Source organism: Oncorhynchus mykiss, chromosome 8 (genome assembly GCF_013265735.2).
Source record: "Oncorhynchus mykiss isolate Arlee chromosome 8, USDA_OmykA_1.1, whole genome shotgun sequence".
NCBI classification, from domain to species: Eukaryota; Metazoa; Chordata; class Actinopteri; order Salmoniformes; family Salmonidae; genus Oncorhynchus; species Oncorhynchus mykiss.
In genome coordinates, this window is record NC_048572.1 from 32,976,322 (window position 1) to 32,998,493 (window position 22,172).

The window sequence follows — 22,172 nt, forward strand, 5'->3', positions numbered from 1 at the left end:
GAACGTGGTGTCCATTGCCAGCACATTGTCTGCTAATTCAGTGATATTACGGATATCCGAGTCATTAGCAATAACGTTTGGTGTGTGTGGTTAATTGTCAGAGTGAATTAAGATGAGGCTAATGTGTTGTAAAGGCATTGTGGAGAAGTGGGCAGGAATGTTAGATTTCTGTTGAGAAAAAAAACATTACATTGTGGATAGGAATATAGCATTTAAATAGGGATGCACTTGTGTTGAACAGTACTGTGTTCAACTGAAAGCTAAGCAGTATACTGTGACATGTGACGGATAACTATTGGTAGCATACTGTAAGACTAAGTGGATGGAAAGGTCAAATAAGAATAAGTATATATCTCTGTAGATAGGTAAAAAGGCCCAGTGTTTGACCCAGAACACACACACACACAGCCCCATGCAGGATAACAAGGTCAGTGGTACAAGTCCAGGAAAAGTACCTATTCAGTACATTGATTGACATCTAAAATACACTCTTCTCCCTATTTATTTCGACTTTTGAAGATTTGTTATTTTTTGGATTTGAAATCAAATGTTTCATATGAGGCGACAGTAGATGATGTCACCTTTTAATTTGAGGGTATTTTCATAAACATATGTTAACTAGGCAAGTTAGTGGGTTAACAGCCTTGTTCAGGAGCAGAACGACAGATTTTTACCTTGTCAGCCAGGGGATTCAATCCAGCAACCTTTCGGTTACGGGCTCAACGCTCTAGCCGCTAGGCTACCTGCCGGCCCATATCTAAAACCCCCATTTGAAGAAATCATAAATATTTGGACAAATTCACTTATAGTGTATTAAAGTAGTAAAAAGTGTAGTATTTTATCCAATATTTATAGCACGCACTGACTACATCACACTTGTGACTCTACAAACTTGTTGGATACATTTATATCTTGTTTTGGTTGATTCGGATTATATTTTGCTCAATAGGAACTGATTGGTGATTGATGACTGGAGTACTGTAAATAGGATTTTTCTGAACTCTAAATTAGTCCTGACAATGCCATGACTAAGAAAAATCGTGAATACTGATGAGTGAGAAAGTTACAGAGGTTACAACAAAACACGCTAACCTCTCACCATTACCAATAACATGGGATGTTAGCATTTTTTGGGGGGGGTATGATCTTTGCGACCCAACACGTTTGTAGTCACAAGCTTGATGTAGCCATTGTGTACTCGGAATATGCGACTAAAATACTAAACTGTTGACTACTTTAATACACCGTAAGTCAATTTGTCCAAATACATAAAGTGTGTTCATTTCTAAATGGTAAAACAGATATTTATGAAAATACCCTCAAACAAAAGGTAATACTGTCACATTAAGTACAGAGCCAAACAAATAAAAATGCTTCACTGTCCAAATAAATATGGAGGGGAGTGTTAATGATATGTTTCAATGGGCCTATAATCTTCTGACTGAAATGACAATGAATGATATCAAATCACATATCACATAATGGCTCTTTTATTTGCAAAAAGCTTAACTTCTATATTTACATTTTGTGCAAAAACATTTAAAGGTTTCAAGGACTTTACATCGTAAGTTAACCTCAAGGCACATACATGGGACAACAACAATATTTTATCATGAGAAAAGAAATGTAACTTTGGTTCCTAAGTAGCATATTAGTTTATGTTGTTAAAGTCAAAACAACTCAATGTCGAAACGAAAAGCCATAATAGCCGAGAACCCCAAGCCAAATGACATGCATTGTTAATTTTCCGCATAATTTCTTCTGTCAAATGATACATGAACAAATAACCTGTCGTTGTTCATATTATTTCCATTAATTCGACCCAGCAGCTGTAAGAGAAAGTGTTTATTATCCAAAACACAGAAAATGTCATTACTTCAAACACCCATGAATTGTTTGCTGAAGACTTCTAGTTTTCTGAAGACTTTTATGTTGGTCTACAAGGTGTAAAGACGACGTAAAATGTATTCAATTTGATTCACTTGGGTGCTTATTTTGATTTGACCTCTCAGTGATTTAACATAATTATTCCAATGAGAATGAACGAGCTTAAAGGAAGTTACTATCAAAGCCTGAAACAGTAACAAACAGAGGTTGCAGTCTCTCTTTTTCTTTCACTCTTTCTCCCTCTTTCTCTAATGTGTTCGGTCTAATTCCATTGGTCACGCCATTGCGTTTGTGTACTTTCTTCAAATGAGGGAGGGAATTTAGAGTAATGTACTGCCACAAACAAACAACAAGGCTTCTCAGTCACTTTGTATCATTACCCAGCACCACTCGAGGGCGTCGTTACGAATGAACAGGCTTTCATTAATTATGTGTTGGGTCTATTGCTGTCTGTCACTCGTAGTTTTTTCACCAATATGAAAATATGTGCTTTCCATACAGTAACTATTCAATTACTGCCATTGTCTCTTTCACAGTTTATAAATTGCTTCTTCTCTGAAAAAGTCCTTGAACAAACTAAGTGCAGTTAGCCGGTACAGTACTGCATAAAAGTAAGGCAATAAATGGACCTCTATCACTTCTTGGAACATTCTTTAATTTGGGGAAAAGTGTTGCAACAGGTTGGCCTGAAAGACTAACATTACATTTAAATCCTAATCACTAATGAAAATAAAGATACTTTGCTGTATGGGATTATTGTCAGACAGGCCGACTTTGCCACAGGCAGGTAGGATGACGTGTTCAGTGGATGCACAACCTGTTAAAGCACTACGGCCATGTAGCAGTGTGACCTTAGGTCAGTAAATGTTGGTGGGATGTTTTACATAACTTGTCATGTAGCAGTGTCAAACTGACCTTAGGTTAGTTTACGCCAGTGGGGTTTATTGGACGTAACTTCTAATGTGTATCAAACTGACTTCAGGTCAGCTTCCGTTGGTGGGGGTTTAACACAGGCTGATAAACAGATATGTGTACGTTCGTAGACCAAGTGGAGACCCTTTGATAACCACAGAAGAGCAACTGTTATTTCTAAATGACACAAATGTATTTCTGATGTATGAATATAAATTTGACTCAAAACCCTATGAAAGCACACATGAAAGCTTAAGCATCAACGTGAATAATGGCATTATAGTGTCTATTGCGTCATACGTTCCCTACCTACTATTTCTGGATCTACTAAAGGAGTTATTACTAAGGGCAGATGTGCACTGGCATGGCAATTCTTCAAAGAGAGACAACGTCCATTAACACCCGAGCACAAAACGAGAGTTCCACCCTTAAAAATTGTATTTCCTATTGATACTTTCAAATTCTAGCCAAACCAATGCAATGTCGTGGTTTTACGCTGTATTTAACCCAGTGACTTGGTGCCCTGTGAATGGTTAACTCTTGTCATTTGACCTTCCCCTCTCTCTCTCTCGCACTCTTCTCCCTCTTCCCAGCTTGTGATTCGAACGGCCAAGTGAAAAATAACGTCTGCATATTTTCTCCCTTTTTCGGATGAGGATTATGAGCGGGGCAGAGGGGGGGGGGGGGGGGGGGGGGGGGGGTGGATTCTTTGAACTCGGTCTGCAAAATAAAATCTAGTCAAAGCAAATAAAGTCTGAGTAAGAAGTGCATAACAAAGACTCCTCAGTGGCACCAGGCATTCCTAACTGGGAGCCAACATGGTTTGGAATTGATGATGAACGTGTAGCTCGAACCAATCAATCAATTAATCAATAGAGTGGTCAATCCCATGTAGACAATAAAACACATCACATGCTACAGTAGGAAAGTCCTTCTATCAACACATTGTAAAGCAGATAACAGATAAAACGCCGTCATTGTTGATTCTGACTCACTCAATTTTCATTTGAGTACTTAACAATAAAGGACTTAAGAAAGGCAGAGGAATGTATAACTGTGAGTGTATCTCCTCCACATTCATCATCGCGGCAGACACCACCCGGCAAAGACAAGACACGCAACGCAACCTCATGGACCTCCGCCATGATAATATCTGTATCATTTAGCCGCTGAACAACAGAGCTGAGCACTGTTCATTTTAAATGATTCCATAAGTAGCTCCGCGACCATTAATACTCTAAACAATGCCATTTGAGAATGAGTAATGTAATGCATCTGAAGTAATGGACTCATGGGATGCTGGAGGTAAGGGATCTCTTAGACTACCTGTACCTCGCTCTACTCTACACTGACTGAGAAAACATGCCCCCTAGTGGCCACAACTGGAGAGAAAAAAACTCCTGTATCATTGGAGGCAAATCTATATCCAACAGCGACGGCATTATCCCTCTCATCCCTACCACCTTGAAAAGTGTTCACTTAGTCCTGCTAAGGTAGTCTTCCTCCCATCCCTTCCACATTCAAACGTGTTCACTTAGTCTTGTGAGGGCAAAAAGGGGTGTTGAAAAGTGTGCCCATTCCTCTGATGGGATTTCCACAAAAAGCTCATTTGAATGGCTGCTTACACTCTCTGTTGCATTAGGAAGTGCACTTTGATTCTTAAAGAAAATACCACCAGTGCTTATTTTCCACTGCAGTCTAATCAGCAGTGTTAGTTTCCCCCAGACTTCCCAGACCACTGTGTTATCTTAACTAGTGTTTCTGTGAGGGGGTGGCTCTGCACAAAGGCCATATTTTTGCTTCTGTGGTTAGCAAAGAATCCCAGCCCTCATAGCGCCCAGCAACCCAAAAACCTGACAGACAGGACACCGTTCGTCAGAACCAACCCAGCGTGCCATATTGTACAAACTTCTATGTACAGAGAATACTTGAGCAAAAACCACTTACTGTATTTAAATCCCGCTGATTAAAAAAAACATATGTATTCCTTTTTTTACTAAGAATAAAAAAGATTGCAGATAGAATTCCACATTATTGTCCACAGTATAAATTACATCGTAGACAGAACTTGGAAATATATATGGTACAGTATATTTAACTACTTTGTTGTTTCTTTCTGTCAGACAACCAGTGTGGGAATATCCTGTGAGAAGCATCACGTGTGGCAGAACTCGGTGCTGGGAACATTGCTGCTCTTGCAGTAGGCTAAGCTATTGTCACTGAGGTGGCAGTCTCTGAAGCCGATGCCTCCGTTGGGTGTGTAGATGGGCTGAATCCTGAAATCCCCTTTCAAAAGTTGCTCATTGTTCAGCGAGACTATCTGAAAGCTGGTCTCAGTCATTTCCAGTATAGAGTTATCCTTTTTGGTACCTGCCTCGCAGTAGTCGTCTTTTCTCCTGCCCCGGTTGTATTTCCACTTGGACGACTCCGAGCGGCTCTTCTTGTGCATGTGCCAACAAAACAGGCTCAGCAGTATTACCAGGACGACCAGGACGGCCCCACCGATCACCCCGGCCAAAAGGAGGGTGGAGTGGGCGTCCTGTTGGGCTTGCTCTGACCCTGTGGCCTTGTTGTTATTGGAGTTGGATGAGGCCGACTTGGTCCTGGCCTCTGAGCATATTGTATCCTCACCTGGGCGGTAGGAGTTGAGGGTGTCCAGTACATACACACAGATCCGGTACACTGACTTGGGCTCCAGGTTGGTCAAGCTTAGCTTCCGCCTGTCCCCACTCAGCGTCCTCTCGCGGCTGACGTCGCTCATTAGGCTCTTGCCCATCTTGACCCAGGTCACCTTGTAGGCCGTAACGGTGAAGTAGGAAGCCCAGCTCACATCGATGCAGGAGGCGTTGACCACGTGGAAGGATATCTGTAGGGGATCCTCGTAAGGGGGCAGGGGTCCAGCGGGGTGGGGAGGCAGGGCAGGGGGAAGGGAGGGCGATGTGAGGTAAGAGGAGGATGTGGAGATGGGGATGGAAGTGGTCATGGCGGTGGTAAGGAAGGTGGTGGAGGCGGTGGTGGGGAGTTGGGGGTGTGGGGGCGTAGAGCGCAGGGTGGGCCAGAGGTCATGCTGGAGGTCTGTCCCGCCTGAGCACTGGATAGCATCCAGGGTGAGTTCTCTGATTGCCATGCCGCGCACCCTCTCGGGGCTCTGGCACATGAACCCGCGCACGTTGATGGAGCCTGGCAGTGACTTGAGCCACACCACCACCCATTTGACAGTGCAGTCACAGCGCCACGGGTTGTTCCGAACGGTGAGCTGTCTGAGGCTGATGAGGCCGTCAAAGACCCCCTGTGTCAGTGTCTGCAACTGGTTATTGGATATATCCAGTCTTTCGAGCCTCTGAAGGTCGGAGAAGGCCATCACTGGAATATGGTCCATCTGATTATCCTGCAGGCTGAGCTTGACCAGGGACTGGGTCGGGAGGAGGGGTGGGGGGAACGTCAGAGAGTTACGAGCCAGCGCCAGCTCCCGGAGGGTGGACAGCTCCTGGAACGTCCCCGGGGCCACGCCCTCGTCCGTCAACAAGTTCCCATCCAGCAATAGGCGTTGGAGCCGCGTCACGTTCTGAAATGCTTCCTCAGCAATGATGGCGATGCGGTTCTCGTCCAATCGCAGCTCCTTGAGGTCCTCCGGAAGACCAATGGGGACACTGCTCAGGTGGTTCTTGGTGAGGAAGAGCAGCTTGAGGCTGACGGCCTCCCGGAACGCCCCCTCCTCCACCCCCACGGTAGAGATGGAGTTATCATCCAGGTGGAGCTCCTCTAGGCGGGGAAGCTGGGCCAAGGCAGCCCTGGAGATGGTCTGGATGTTGTTCTCCTGCAGGTGGAGCACCCGGATGTTCTTGGGCAGGTTGAGAGGAAACTCATCCAGCTGGTTGCCGTAGAGAAACACCGTCTCCACGGAGGCCACATTGTGTAGTTCCCATGGGAACCCAGCATTGTTGATCTGGTTGTTGTGGAGGTAGAGGATCTTGTAGCCCTCTGTCACCCCCAGAGGTACCGATGTCAGGCTCCGCTCGTTGCAGTAAACAAATGTTTTGTCGCAGCGGCACTCCTCCGGGCACGAGGCTGCGGGGCGGCTGAAGTGCAAGTTGAGGCTCAGGAGGACTGTCAACCAGAAACGCAGAAATGAACCCCAATTTTTATTCCACAGCCTGACCTGAAACTCCATAGTGGAAAAACAGAAGGAGGGGAACGGCCTCAAAAAGCAACACACAATAAAATGTATTAAAAAGGGAAAAGGATTGAAGGCGATGAAGTAAATCCCCTAAAATAGTCAACAAAAACGAAAGTCCTCTAAAATAGTTTGATAATGCTCAGTTCACTTCTTCGCGGGGTGGTAGAACAGGAAGCCATAGGGTTAGGCTTAATCCCCCTGTAATTGGTTAGTCCTCAGCTTTAAGAGGAAAGAGTGTCACATTAGGAAGAGCAGGTCCTCTGACTGAAGCTGACTCTGACTCCATCCATGCTGATATATTAGACCATGGCAGGGCTCCACAATCTCAGCTCCTCCTCAAAGCACAGGGCCAAGCCTGGGCCAATTTAATGCCAAGTCGCAGCTGAGAGCTACCGTGTCCGGGGCCTCCTTCTCTCCTCTCCTCGCCACACGCCCGTCAACGTCACACACTGCTGGTCCCCGCCCGGGGCAGCGTCCAGGTGGTGTGACATTTGGATCCAGAGACCTGTTCCACAAGACAAAAGAAAGGTGAGATAAATGGGGGGTGGGGGGGGGGATGGGTTCGGGTCAGGGGTGGTCTGTTTCGCCCCATGAGAAAAAAAGAGCTGTCTATAACTCACGTGCACACAAAGGCTGAAAAAATGACTCTGTTTCACATACATATTCAGACCCATAAACACATAGATCATAGACACACACTCTCACACACACTCTTTCTCACACACACAATCATACTTAACCCGCACACAGATCCACACACACTGACACCTTTGAAATTTATGCACAGGCTATTTCTTTCAAAATTTCAAACCATCTGATAAAAATGCAGGAGCGCTCTAGCACATCCGGTTTAGCAGACATAAAGGGGCTTTCATTCCTTCCTCTCAGTCATAGAGGAGAGAATATAATAGCTGCTAGAACAGCATGGACATTCTGCGCTTTCTACAACAACAAGTCAATGCCTCAGTGCTGAACTACACACTAATACACACATTGCAATTATTTTTAACTGTCTGAAACATAAATTAGACATAACGGAGACATAAAATGAGAAAAAGCAACAGAAAGGAGATAAAAATACTGCCCGAAAGCAAAAAATACTGCCTGAAAGACTTATTGGGCAGCCCTTTGACTTGTGTGAAAATAGTCTCTTCTTTTTCTTTGCCTTTGTTAGAGCAGACAGTGCTTTGAAGTTAGAGCTGATGAACACATTGTGCTTACAGTAGACAGAGAGAGGTGTTGTTTTGCCTCTTAAGGTGCACCATGCACATTACATAAGTAGGCCAGACAAACCACCAACCATCTCCAGCACATATACATGATATAAGGCACCGCAAAAATGAAATGAAAGGGGAGTGTGGGGGATGTATAGTGGGACTTCATACCAATCCCAGAGTGACAAACACAGCCTGTCAAATGGAATGGGATTGGAAAATAAGTTAGCTCCTCCACCTGCGATAAATGATCGATACTGGACTATTTCTCAAAATGGTTTAGAGGTTTAGCGTGGGCACAAGGCCACCCAGTTACAGTAAGGCCTCAGCTCCCCACATCCCAGTATTTGAGTTGCCCATCACACATGTTCTATCCAGAAGATTGAAAGATACTGCTTGTATCTTTTAACTTAACAGGAGCACTGCACATGTCAATGCTCAAGAGGCCCATACATTTAATAAATAATGGGTTTGATGGTCTGAATTGTATAGAGGTCATATAAGGATAGGAGGTATGGGCATAGGGGGAGATTAAGGTTATCTGCAATTATAGGTTGCTCTGTAGCCTGATGAGTGGTGAGATGTGGCACCACTGCTACTTATAAGGATGACACAAAACAATATGAAATACATCTGTGATCTACTTTTCTAAATTGAAAAGAGCTACATTTAATAGAATAAGCTTCAGGGGAAATAAGGAGATACCACAAGCTGCAATAAATGTGCTGCCACAGCAAAAAAATCTCAAATGATTATAGCTGCATAAATAAAGACTGTGGACATTGGAATGAATTGTGGAGTAAAAATACATCTAAGCAAGGCTAAACAAAATGATCCTATGGACACAATAAAGTTGCCCTTGCATGTATCCAAATCCAAAAACGACATGGACAGAGAGCAAGGTGTATGTGTGAAAAGATAAAATAACGTTTTTCGGTTGAGGCCAGGTTCAATCCGATTAGGACTGGATTAAACGACAGAAACGCAATTAAAAGTTTTTTAAAAGGATAGGCTATTTAAAAGGCGATAAGAAGCGGATCAGGTGTAGGCTACTTCAAAGGCAGCCCAGCGAGTGGTGTTCAATTGAATGAATTATTACAAAAGGGATTGAGAGCCGTGCTGAGCATTGAGATTGCAAATGCAAACGGAGGCTTTGCTTTTCTCTGAAGAAAAACAAAAATCTAAAGCAATGCGCTTTGTAGCTAAGCATTGATCTTTGACATCTAATAATGGATTGATAAATAAACGATAGAAAACGAACTGAGAATTTACAAATTGACCACATTTCCTTTAGAGATAGCAGAGGGTTGTGAGGAGAATATAATATATTAGGCAGCAGTTTGGCTGGGAATAAAATTAGCACCATAGCTCTTAACAATGGCAGTGCATCTATGTATATATATCCATAATAAATCTCATCTAGTTCAATCTACTCATACAGCCTAGAACTCTATATAAACTATTTAAATAAGTTGTGGTATAGTTGTTTATATAGCCTTTATGCTGCTATTAAACATTTGGGCTACTGTAGCCTACCTTAGACGAGGCTTTATCCATATTCATTGTATGCCCCTTTACCATGTTCAACTCTTTTCTTTATCCTTCATGCAATCCTAGAATATGACCGTGCGCAATGATCCAGCGCCATTCGGTATTGTTTGTGCGAATCGCTTCCAAGCGCCATGCCACCCGTGGGTCTACCGGACAGCATGCTGCCTGAGTCGGGGAACAATCTTCTGCTCTGTCCGCACTTTTCTGCAATTCCGGGGCATGCAGCTCAACCTATGACTACACTCAGCTCAGGCCGCCTCAAAACCTTGGGCAATGCATTCGAGCGGGAGAGTGGGACTATATGGACCAGAGGCAGCACCGACTTCTCTCGAAACAGTGAACACGCACTTGCCAAGGTATCCGGGTTGTTTTGGGGACGATAAACTTGCCTTCTATGCTCGGAATCCCAGAGAGATGTTTGCTAAAATGAATTCCGTTGATAGTGATGTGTGTGCAGTGCACCGCTCAACTCTGTCTTGCGCTCTCTCTCTCTCGCTCTCTTCTCTCCCTCTCCCATCGTCGCTCAGGTCCCTCCTACCCTACCCTTCCCTGAATAAAGAATGCGTCTCCCGGTGCAGCTCGGAGAGAGATGGCTAGGAGCCACGTACTGCTCCTCCCAACACTGCTGCCCTCATACTTTCTCTGTTATCAGGGAATTTCAACTTTCTTGTTTTTCTGGAGAACTTTATATTCAGCCTACGCATTTGTCACTATATAGTTTTCCTATACACAATAGTTTACTAGCAATGGTCCAAAACGCAACGACTAGACTGACCTGGATAAAGTAGCCTACATTTCCATGCTCACTTCACATTTTTATTCGGTTTTCAGGACGGCAGACCTCTATGCTTAATTCTGTCTACATTTACAGTCAAAAGTTTGGACACACCTACTCATTCGAGGGTTTTTCTTTATTTTGCCTATGTTCTACATTGTACATTAATAGTGAAGACATCAAAACTATGAAATAACAAATATGGAATCATGTAGTAACCAAAATAGTGTTAATTAAATCAACATACATTTTAGATTTTAGATTCTTCAAAGTAGCCACCCTTTGCCTTGATGACAGCTTTGCACACCCTTTCATGCTCATTTTAAAGTTATCAAGTGTTGCCTACAGTTTGCATTCATATATTTTTTTTTATTGAAAGTGAATTATGCTGGTAAACACATTCTAAACCGCTCTGGTGACACTTTTTGCCTCATCTCCATTCATCCACATGGCTGTTGGATGCCCAAAAACCTATTCAAGTCAATAAATGCATTTATAAAATGTTAAAAAACAATGTATTATTTGGGAAAAGGGAAAGTGTAGGGCAAGTCATTTTGTAAGAGGACATTATGAAAAAATTTAAATGGACCGGGTGTCCATTTGATTAATTGTTCAGCACTCTTATGGCTTGGGAGAAGGAGCCTTTTGGTCCTAGACTTGGCGCCCTGGTACCACTTTCTGTGCAGTAACAGAGAGAACAGTCTATGACTACGACAATCTTTTTTGTACATTTTGAAGTATTGATTCTTTAAATATGAAATGTTTAAACTTGTTTTATTTCTTAAGCTATTATTCAAAATGAACTAGTGTCAGTGTTGATTAATCACTAATCACAACCCTGCAATAAAAGGGGTTCTGTCGCTGTGTTGTTTTCTCAAATTAACATTTTATTTTTGTCTAGCTGTAAGATGTCCAATCGTTTTATTTGATTTTTACGCTCTCTCAGTATATATATATAAAAAAATCTAAACTCTTACTGACAGTTGTGGCTGCTTTACTTGATGTATTGTTGTCTCTACCTTCTTGCACTTCGTGCTGTTGTCTGTGCCCAATAATATTTGTACCATGTTTTGTGCTGTTGTGTTGCTGCCATGCTATGTTGTTACTGGCCTATGGACACCCGTCAGCTGAGGCAGAGAATAGCTAAACTCACACATTTACATGTAGAGAATTTACATGTTCTTAATGTAAAATGATACCAGTAGACAATGTATGTAAGGCAAACCTTACACCAGATTTTGTACATGCATTTAAAGTGCTGACATATACAATCGTTTAGTGCAAATCCAACCTTGTAATTTAGTTTGAAAATAAAAAATGAGGTTAATTTTATTTGATTTCAATAATATTTGCAATGTTGCTTGCAAAAAGGTTGCAGTTGTTCCCATAGGTAGACAGTATATAGTTTCTCTATGTGTCACTGACCTTGGATAAGCTAGCACAACTAACCTTCCAGGTCAATAATATGCTGTTTTTATTTAAAAAAATGTTGGCTTTAGAATTGTGAGAGAAATTGAACTAGCTAGTAGCTAGCTGGTTATACCTAGCAGCATACAAAGTTAGCAGACATTTCTGAAAACAAACCTCTTTGCGGCTAGCTACTTCTTGTCCCTCATGCTAGCCTTACAGCCAAATATCACTTCTGAAATGTAAAAAATAAAAAATAAAAAATATTGATATGGCCACTTCTCTGCCCTTGCTGCAGATTTAGCTAGTCTCGAAATAGCAGAGAAATGCCATGAAAACCAGAATGCTGCTGTGTTTTGTCACCAGTGCTTGCTGACATTTTTAGTCCTAACGCAATGTTGCGCCTACGGCACTAATGCGATGTGCACCTTTGGAGCGCCGCCCAAGCAAGAAAAGTCAACTCGAAGCCAGCAGATGGCGATTCCATTGGTTTTCTGTATTATCGACTCTCCATGAGACAATTTTGTGAGATTCATTCTGCCTTTCATGTTTCATTTTGTCAGCAACATCCCAAAGATGGACTGCTTTGCCATGTCCTGTCCACAAAATGTTATTTATCCATAAATCACACAACTGTACACAGCATGAATTATATATTAGACATGAAGAATGCAGGGGAAAATAGACAATTTTAATTTGCATGTTTTGCAGCATAATTCCAGTGGATGGAAATTGCCATGGAGTTGTAAAATATTTCTCTAAAGTCAAGAAAAGTTTTTACAGTTGTTTGATATAATGTTTAATGTATGTTTGTGTATGCCAGTGTTAATACCAGTTTACTTTTAGCTACTTTTGAGCTACCATGCCCATCTGTGTGTATTAAGGCGTGGATCAGCTTTAATATTGCAAATAGATTTTGGCCTCTATCAATGTCATTGTCTGCATCATTTCCAATCCCCCATATATATATATATATATTTAAAATAATATATATATATATATACACACTACCGTGTACTGCTCCCTTAATAGAACAGCGCAAACTGGCCTAACCAGAATAGAAAGAGGAGTGGGAGACCATGGTGCACAGCTGAGCAAGAGGACAAGTACATTAGAGTGACTAGTTTGAGAAACAGATGCCACACAAGTCCTCAACTGGCAGCTTCATTAAATAGTACCCGCAAAACACCAGTCTCAACGTCAACAGTGAAAAGGCGACTCCGGGATGCTGGCCTTCTAGGCAGAGTTCCTCTGTCCAGTGTCTGTGTTCTTTTGCCCATCTTAATCTTTTCTTTTTATTGGCCAGTCTGAGAAGGTTTTTTCTTTGCAAGTCTGTCTAGAAGGCCAGCATACAGGAGTCGCCTCTTCACTGTTGACGTTGAGACTGGTGGTTTGCGGGTACTTTTTAATGAAGCTGCCAGTTGAGGACTTGTGAGGCGTCTGTTTCTCAAACTAGACACTCTAATGTACTTGTCTTCTTGCTCAGTTGTGCTCCGGGCCCTCCCACTCCTCTCTCTATTCTGGATAGAGCCAGTTTGCGCCTTTCTGTGAAGGGAGTAGTACACAGCGTTGTACGAGATCTTCAGTTTCTTGGCAATTTCTCGCATGGAATAGCCTTCATTTCTCAAGAAAGTTATTTGTTTCTGGCCATTTTGATTCTGTAATCGAACCCACAAATGCTGATGCTCCAGATACTCAACTAATCAAAAGTAGGCCAGTTTTATTGCTTCTTTAATCAGCCCAAATGTTTTCAGCTGTGCTAACATAATTGCAAAATGGTTTCATAATGATCAATTTGCCTTTAAAATTGATAAACATGGATTAGCGAACACAACGTGCCATTTGAACACAGGAGTGATGTTTGCTGATAATGGGCCTCTGTACGCCTATGTAGATATTTCATGAAAAATCAGCCGTTTCCAGCTACAACAGTCATTTACAACATTAACAATGTCTGATCAATTTGATGTTATGTTAAGGGACAAAATATAGCATTTCTTTCAAAAACAAGGTCATTTCTAAGTGGCCCCAAACTTTTGAACAGTAGTGTATGTATTTATATTTGTTCCTCTAACCCTACCATCCCTACCCTAATTGGAGTAAACTAATGGACAACATCATTTACAGTAGGTTTCTACTTCAATCTTATATATACTATATACATTTTATGGACACAGTATATTTTACATTAGTTAACTTATGTTTGTTTTTAGTCCTTCAGCTATCCTCAACCCCTCCCATCTATCTCTGAAGACCATTCAGTTGTGATTTATATTTGCCATATATTTTTCACTGTGCTGTGATGTTTCACAAAAGTTTTGAATCTTTCTATTCTCATAGGTTTTCCAGATTATAAATGAAAGATAAACATTTTTGCTAAGAGTATTATTAGAGTATATTATTGATTGATTGACTTTTTAGATCACCCAGCAGTGCTATTTGCAGAGTTTGAATGTTGCAATTCTTCAGCCATTCCTGAACCTGCGACCAAAAACAAGCTACACATGGACAGTAGCAAAACAAATGATCTAATGATTCTGTCTCTTTTAAGCAACATCTGCAGAGTTGGGATGGTTGTATATGTTATATATGGGGGATATATATATATATTTTTGTTATTGGTTGCAAGAGTTTTGTATGATGACTTAAATTTAAAAACTTGAAGTTTTGAATCCGGAGTCATTTTGTGTGTCAGTTCATAAGCCACGGAATAGGTACATCGTAAATCTCTTCCCAACTATTTTGCAATCTGTATGGCACAGCTGTCAATTTTTGGTCCTTAATTAAACTGGCAAACTTTTTTATTCATCACAATTTTCTTTAACCAATTTTGGTATTTTTTGCAGAGCTGACAGTGTCACGAATACCACCGAAGGTGGCTCCCCTTCCTGCTCGGGTGGTGCTCGGCGGTCGTTGTCGCCGGTCTACTAGCTGCCACTGATCCCTTTTTCCTTTTAGTTTGTTTTTGTTTAATTGTTTTCACCTGTTCCTTGTTGGGGTTTTGGGATGGGTGTTATTTAAGTTTGTTTAGCCCGCTGGTGTTTGTGCGGGCTTGTTTTTATTGTTACGTTTGTGGTTATCGTTGTCTTTTGGGTTTTCGCTGCCCGGGTTTTGTAACTAAGGTTTTGGGTTTGTTTTGCATCTGTGTTTAGGGCTTCACCCATGTTTGGACCTGTTACTTTGTAGAGGACATTAAAGCGTTTTTCCCCATTTACTTTTGCTCTCTGCGTCTGACTCCACACCCATCACTCACCCACCGTTACAGACAGATTAGTTTCTTACTTTCTCCCCCTTACACTTACCTCTTCCATTTTTGCTACAATTCGTTTTTTGTCATTTTGGATAGAGCAGACATTTCAATATATTTTTGTTAGCTGCATGTGCAACATAACTCCTCCAGTCCTATTTATGATATAGTTTACAAAAGATTATACCGTAATCTTATATTTGACCATAATATTTGAAGTAATGTTTGTTCTGTCTTTTCTGGAGGAATAAACTGAAATTGCAAGCAACTTTCTAAAAATAACATTGTTTTGGGGATTATTTCATTTCCAAATATCCGAAAGTGAGAGGTTGTAATCTGAATAAAGAAAAAAATGGCAATTCTTGAACACGGGGTGATCCATTCTTGCTAAACTGCTAGAGAACCAGTTTGGATTTTACTATAGCTTTTGTATGACTGAAGCCTTTACTGAGAGTTCTAATGCATTAACCTCTTAACCTTTCTGATCTCCCCATCCCGGATCCGGGTTCGTGAATACAGACTCAAGCTCATTACCATAACGCAACGTTAACTATTCATGAAAATCGCAAATGAAATGAAATAAATATGCTAGCTCTCAAGCTTAGCCTTTTGTTAACAACACTGTCATCTCAGATTTTCAAAATATGCTTCTCAACCATTGCAAAACAATCATTTGTGTAACAGTATTGATGGCTAACGTAGCATTTAGCATTAGCATTCAGCTGGCAACATTTACACAAAAAAACAGAAAAGCATTCAAAAAAATCATTTACCTTTGAAGAACTTCAGATGTTTTCATTGAGGAGACTCTCAGATAGCAAATGTTCAGTTTTTCCTGAAAGATTATTTGTTTAGGACAAATCGCTCCGTTTTCTGCGTCACGTTTAGCTATGAAAAAACCCCTGTATCCAGGATTGTGTAAATCTATCAGCAAGCTCATTAGCATAACACAACGTTAACTATTTATGAAAATCGCAAATGAAATGAAATAAATATGCCATCTCTCAAGCTTAGCCTTTTGTAAACAACACTGTCATCTCAGATTTTCAAAATATGCTTCTCAACCATAGGAAAACAATCATTTGTGTAAAAGTAGCTAGCTAGAGTTAGCATTTCGCGTTAGCATTTAGCGTTAGCATTAGCGTTAGCATCCAGCACGCAACATTAACAAAAACATAAAAGCCTTCAAATAAAATCATTTACCTTTGAAGAACTTCTGATGTTTTCAATGAGGATACTCTCAGTTAGATAGCAGATGCTCAGTTTTTCCAAAAAGATTCCTTGTGTATTAGAAATAGCTCCGTTTTATACATCACATTTGGCTACCAAAAAAAATCCATAAATTCAGTCCTCAAAACGCAAACTTTTTTCCAAATTAACTCCATAATATCGACTGAAAACATGGCAAACGTTGTTTAGAATCAATCCTCAAGGTGTTTTTCACATATCTCTTCATTGATACATCGTTCTTGGAAACATGCTTTCTCTCCTGAATCCCAGGAGAAAATGCCTGCACCTGAAGATTACGCACAAATTTAGACAAAGGACACCGGGCGGACCTCTGGAAAATGTAGTCTCTTATGGCCAATCTTCCAATGATATGCCTACAAATACGTCACAATGCTGCTAAGACCTTGGGCGAACGACAGAAAGTGTAGGCTCATTCCTTGCGCAATCACAGCCATATAAGGAGAGAATGGAAAACAGAGCTTCAGAAATTCTGCTAATTCCTGGGTGATGCATCATCTTGGTTTCGCCTGTAGAATGAGTTCTGGGGCACTTACAGACAAAATCTTTGCAGATTCTGAAACTTCAGAGTGTTTTCTTTCCAAAACTGTCAAGAATATGCATAGTCGAGCATCTTTTCGTGACAAAATATCGCGCTTAAAACGGGAACATTTTTTATCCAAAAATGAAATAGCGCCCCTAGAGCTCTAAGAGGTTAATAGTTAAGAATTTCTTCCTTCCGAATTCATATAAATAGGCCTGTTTAATTTGTGTGGATTTGATGAGTAGGATTTATTGTTGCAGTGTGGTGGTCCAATCATTATTACTTTCAAAGTTGAATTTTTGACAGATCGTAATTTCAATTTCCAATGCAAGACAAGTACCCTTCACAGGGAGAAAACAAGTAAAACATCTCTAATCTGGGGAAATCTCCTAAACCTAAAGTATTTCCATTCCTCTTGGCAGCTTTTAGTTCTTGAAGACAGATGGAGGAGGTCCAGTGAACCCCCCCACACATCCTTTTATTGTTCTTTATAGGCTAATCATCATTGACTAACTGAACCTGCTAGACCTGCTGATATTGTGTTTCAATTCTGTTTAACTTTGATACTTTCATTTCCTGTCACTTTGTGTACCAGATTGTGACCCTTACACAGGTACTAATATCAAGCTGCGTGTCCACAGAACCTAACCGCAAACGTCCTGATATTCGACTGAAGGTTTCTGTTCCATTTGAAATGCAGAAGATTTAAGACAAACAATGCAGCAGATGGAGAATATTTACCATAATAGGCAGAGAAACTAACTTTGTGACAAAACGTCATCCCCCTCAGGTCTCCTCCTTCATCTTTACACACTCCTCTCAGGAATTGTCTTCCATACCACTGTGCATCTCTCAGTGACAGAATAGCATAGAGCCTAACTGGGTTGTGGGTCATGTTGACCACACGTTATAATCTCAACACGCCGGACACTGTTTCTAAGCTTACAGTTGATGAATTACATTTTTCCTTCATCATTTTTATGCATGTCAATTATAAATCTACCATTGTTACATTTTTACGGCACAACTCCCACCAAAGAAAAAGCCCCATTTTCAACAGTCAACCGCCATATCAGTTGTTGACTGTGTTTCCGTCGATGTACTGCAGGTGTTATATAGGCACTCCATTAAATGAAATAAAGAGAAACCTGTAAAGCTTACAGTTCCTTTTAAGAGAATAAAGCTGCTTGTCAAACTGTTGGGCGGGAGGAAGGAGGAGGCAGGGCTCAAACAACCTGGTAGTCAATTCATCAGGAGCTCAGCTCTCACATGGACATGATGTGAATTATGGGGGAGTATAAATGGTAGCCGTAGACCCTTATTGAAGGCTTCCCTGTGATAATGTCACACCGGAGAAACAGACTGACTGATAACAAGCTGGTCCCTGTAGTAGCCTACTGCAGAGAGAGGGGAAAGAGAGAGGGCAGAAAGGGAGGGAGAGTGTGGGTAGACAGACAGACAGAGGGAGAGAGAGAGAGAGAGAGAGAGAGAGAGAGTGAAACGGAACGACAGGGAGAGAAATATATATTCTCTAGAGATAGAGAATAAACAGATTGACAGAGAGAATGATATAGAAAGAAAGATGGAGAGAGAAAGAGTGATGCCAGGAACAGGTCTTTGGGTCACGCAAAGGATGGGCCTTATCCCACCTCCAATCCCTCCGGATTTCTTTCTGTTTGAAGTCACATCTGGGGTGAATTTCCCCTCCTGAGCTGAATGGAGAGGAAGTCTTAGTCTAGCTGTTCATAGCCTGGATGTGGATTTGAGCTAGCGCGTACCTCCCAGGCTATAGCTCTCTCTCTGAGTCTCTGCCTGCCTGCTGTTGTCCAGACCTCACCTCTCAGTATGTCTGCATGATGGACACATAGCTGGCTACTACTGCCTGAATGATCTTCTGACATCATATGGCTCAGCTCTCATAGGGCCAGGAGTTGTTCCTGTCTTTGTGCAACAAGTTCTCACAGCAGAATTAAACGTTCAGCCACATTCTCCAAATGTCGAATTTTGAAGTGTTTTTGACACCCTGTGTTGACTTCTGCTGCTTTGTATCATTCCATTTCTACAAAGGTCAACTTTTTAAGATAAAGGTTAAGTTTAGCCACTCCTTCCGAATGGTTAACGTAAGGGTTACGGTTTGGGATAGGGTTAAAAGAAATGTGTCCACGACTGGGATTGAAAACGCAACCTTCTGATCCTCATCCATGGGATTCCAACTGTCCTGCATCCCCTTAGTGCCCTATCAAAACCCAAGCCTACTTGATAGGAATCGCACTCACTATTTCCCCTAGTATAATTTCGACATCAACCTTGAACAATCTCCCTGCTTTGTGATCTGACCACAAAAAAAACTCTGGACCCAAAAAGCCAGTTGCCCTGGCATGGTCAAATAAGATAGGCTATAGTCTGGAAATAGAACGTATCTTTGACAAATAGTGTTTGTTTTTGGATTGCCTTACCTGTCCAAAGATTTATTCACTAATTCCCAAGCCAGAGTTTACCTCTATATCAATACATTTCCCCATTAGACCTGTGTTCAAACTATTTCAATGATTTTATTTACTTTCACTTCACATAGATTTCAAAGTGAGTATTTGGATATATATAAAACAAATTACATTACTTCAATATTGCAATGTATTTGGAAATACCCTATGAAAGTATTTAAAGGTATTTGAAAACATGCAGACAGGTATATTTGAATGTCCAAATATTCAAATATTTAAACACTCCCATGCATTTAGAAACAAGTACAAGTCAAAAAGTAGGCTATTTATAGGAAATTATTTGGAAATGCATTCAAATACTTAAAATAAAAATTATTGATTTGGCACCACATCATTTGAAAATATTTAATAGACAAATACTTAAATACTCATGTATTTGAACCCAGGTCTGTTCTCCATATTTAGATTTCAATGTGTTTGCATTCTCGTGATGAGTTCATTCATTATTGCATTGACTCCTAATTAGAGGAGGGTGGAGAAAGACCCTGCGACATCAATTAAACTAGTGATTTCATTTGTATGGCCAAAATCACTGCTTGCTTATCTCCCGAGAGTATCCCCAGAGGATGTCTGTAGCATGGAGTGTGTGCGTGTGTGTGCATGCGTGTGCACGTGTGTCTGTGTGCACATCCTAATTACAGTTCTAGTCTTCTGTGTCTTGGGTTTTCTACTCAGCATGACCCAGTAACAGTGGATTAGTTGCCCGATTTTTAATGTGCTAATTCGCTTGCGTAGGGTTGTAACTGTTCTAAGACTGATTGAAAAGATAAAGTACATTTCTCAGGATACAGTATGGGGGCTGCATTGTGGGGCTTCTTATTGTTCTTCGCAATCTAAATCTTCCCTCCAACAATACAGGACTTTGGGTAGCCCTCTCCTGCAGTCAAATTACCTAATGCCCTCATGGGTGGAATATTATTAATATTTGTCATAATTTCATAATGAATTAACAATTTAAATGAAGTCGCTGAAAGTCCAGTATTTCGTTATGTATATAAAGTGTAATATTGGGATGCAAATTCTTTTTTGCAGATTACATATTTTATTTTGATTAGAACAGTGGTGATTTCAGTATTTACATCTTGGTGGTGAAAATAATGTATAATAATAATAATAATTAAAAAATGTATGCATTCCAGCAAAGCCACTACACAACACTTAACAATACATGAATTGCACTGTAACGGTGACAAACGGTGACCACAAACTGTTAGGGCCTACATAAAGCTGTCCCAACACTTTCCCACTGCTACACCTGGCTGGCAGCGAAACAGTTCATTCCGCCTCATTTACTACCTTTTTAAAAAAATATAGCTGATATGGCTGACTTGTTGAAACAAATGTGATTTCTACTGACAATTGACATGAGGGGACGATGAGCGGATAAGGGGCAATCCATAGTTTTGATTAAGACATTAATGAGCGAGCTAAGACGGACGTTGTCAAATAACTATTTTGAAATGTACAGTGACAGTATTCTCCCTGTACACCAAGTCAGAACCGTAGGATAAATAACAGGGTCATATGAGCAGACAATGAAAGCTCTTACAATATTCGATGATTACATTTCTCTAAAACAGGCTATAGGCTACATGTGCACGTGCACCACCAAGTCAGAGCAGTAGAAAAAATTAAGAGCGGTAAAATGGACCAAATTATTAGCGTGAGGCATGTGGTCTACTAACATCTTACTACCCAACATATTACTTTCTTAGCTGCAGTACACGTATCTCCCTGGCATATTACATCATTTAGGCAGCAGCATACAATACATTTTTGAACTTACCTTGTGCTGTGCTCACTTCCTTCCAAACCACTCATTGTTGAATTTGCGATTTCAAATTGTTGTGTAATGTTTATGTCCAATGGCCGATGAGCACCAATACAATTTATCAATCATTTCTCTTCATATGACAAAGATTTGCTAGTGACTTGATTCAAAATGATGATTGCTAGCTAAGATTTTGAAAGTATGATGTTGACATGATCAGTCCAATCAAAGCTACTGTACATATAACGTGATTTGACACCATTTTATCTGTGGCCAATGACCTTGAGCCTTCTTGGATGGGCACTTCTAATGAATCGCTATGTCAGCACCCAAAGAGCTTGAATTTTTGAAGTCTCCCCTTAGACTTCGCGGTGACGTAGTTTCCCCATGAGTGACAGAACACTGAGCCATTCACGGCCAACGCTCTGTATTTTCTGCTGGCTTGCTGCACCACCACAGAAAGCACTGAGCTGGCTTACTCAAGAAAACACAAAAGAGATCATGTTTGTATGCGGCTTTATTAACTCAATGATATATATTTACATTGTTTGCAAACTGATATTTGAAACGTATTAATGCCAAAATAACAAGTAAAACAGGCCAGACTCCCCAACATTTATTTATTGTTTATTTATTAATTATTTTTTGCTAAAAATGTGGGGCATTGGATGAGAATATTTGTTTTAAATCTCATAGTGCAGGATTTTGATACAACACAAACGTAATCCACAGTATTTGTGAAATTAGGATAGTTATATTCTATACGTTTACCTCCCTAGAACTTGTTTAGTAGCTGCTATTTCCTAGATAAGTTAATGATATGTAATATCTAATTATTTGTTCGCGAGACCTTTACCGCCTTCTCCCAACTCCCTACTTAACAAGATTACCGAGATGTGCAAATAAAATATTTACCTTCATATAGCTTTCGCTAAGGCAATAGCCCTCACATACCA

At 40.8% G+C, this 22,172-nt stretch overlaps 1 protein-coding gene across 2 annotated transcripts in view; it reads right to left on the reverse strand.

Annotated features, from left to right (window-relative positions):
* Window positions 1-1,474: 1,474 nt before the first annotated feature.
* Window positions 1,475-22,172, reverse strand: part of LOC110529821 (leucine-rich repeat transmembrane protein FLRT2) — a 34,195-nt gene continuing 13,497 nt past the window's right edge. The window contains exons 1-2 of one of the 2 annotated variants that reach the window (XM_021612379.2): window positions 9,727-10,351; window positions 1,475-7,481 (exon numbers count right to left, since the gene is read on the reverse strand). In XM_021612379.2, the coding sequence (XP_021468054.1) occupies window positions 4,955-6,970 (2,016 nt within the window). In that variant the 5' untranslated portion in view covers window positions 6,971-7,481; window positions 9,727-10,351 and the 3' untranslated portion in view covers window positions 1,475-4,954. Of the gene's footprint in view, window positions 7,482-9,726; window positions 10,352-22,172 lie in introns of those variants that run through there. The other variant, XM_021612380.2, reaches the window with a different exon arrangement.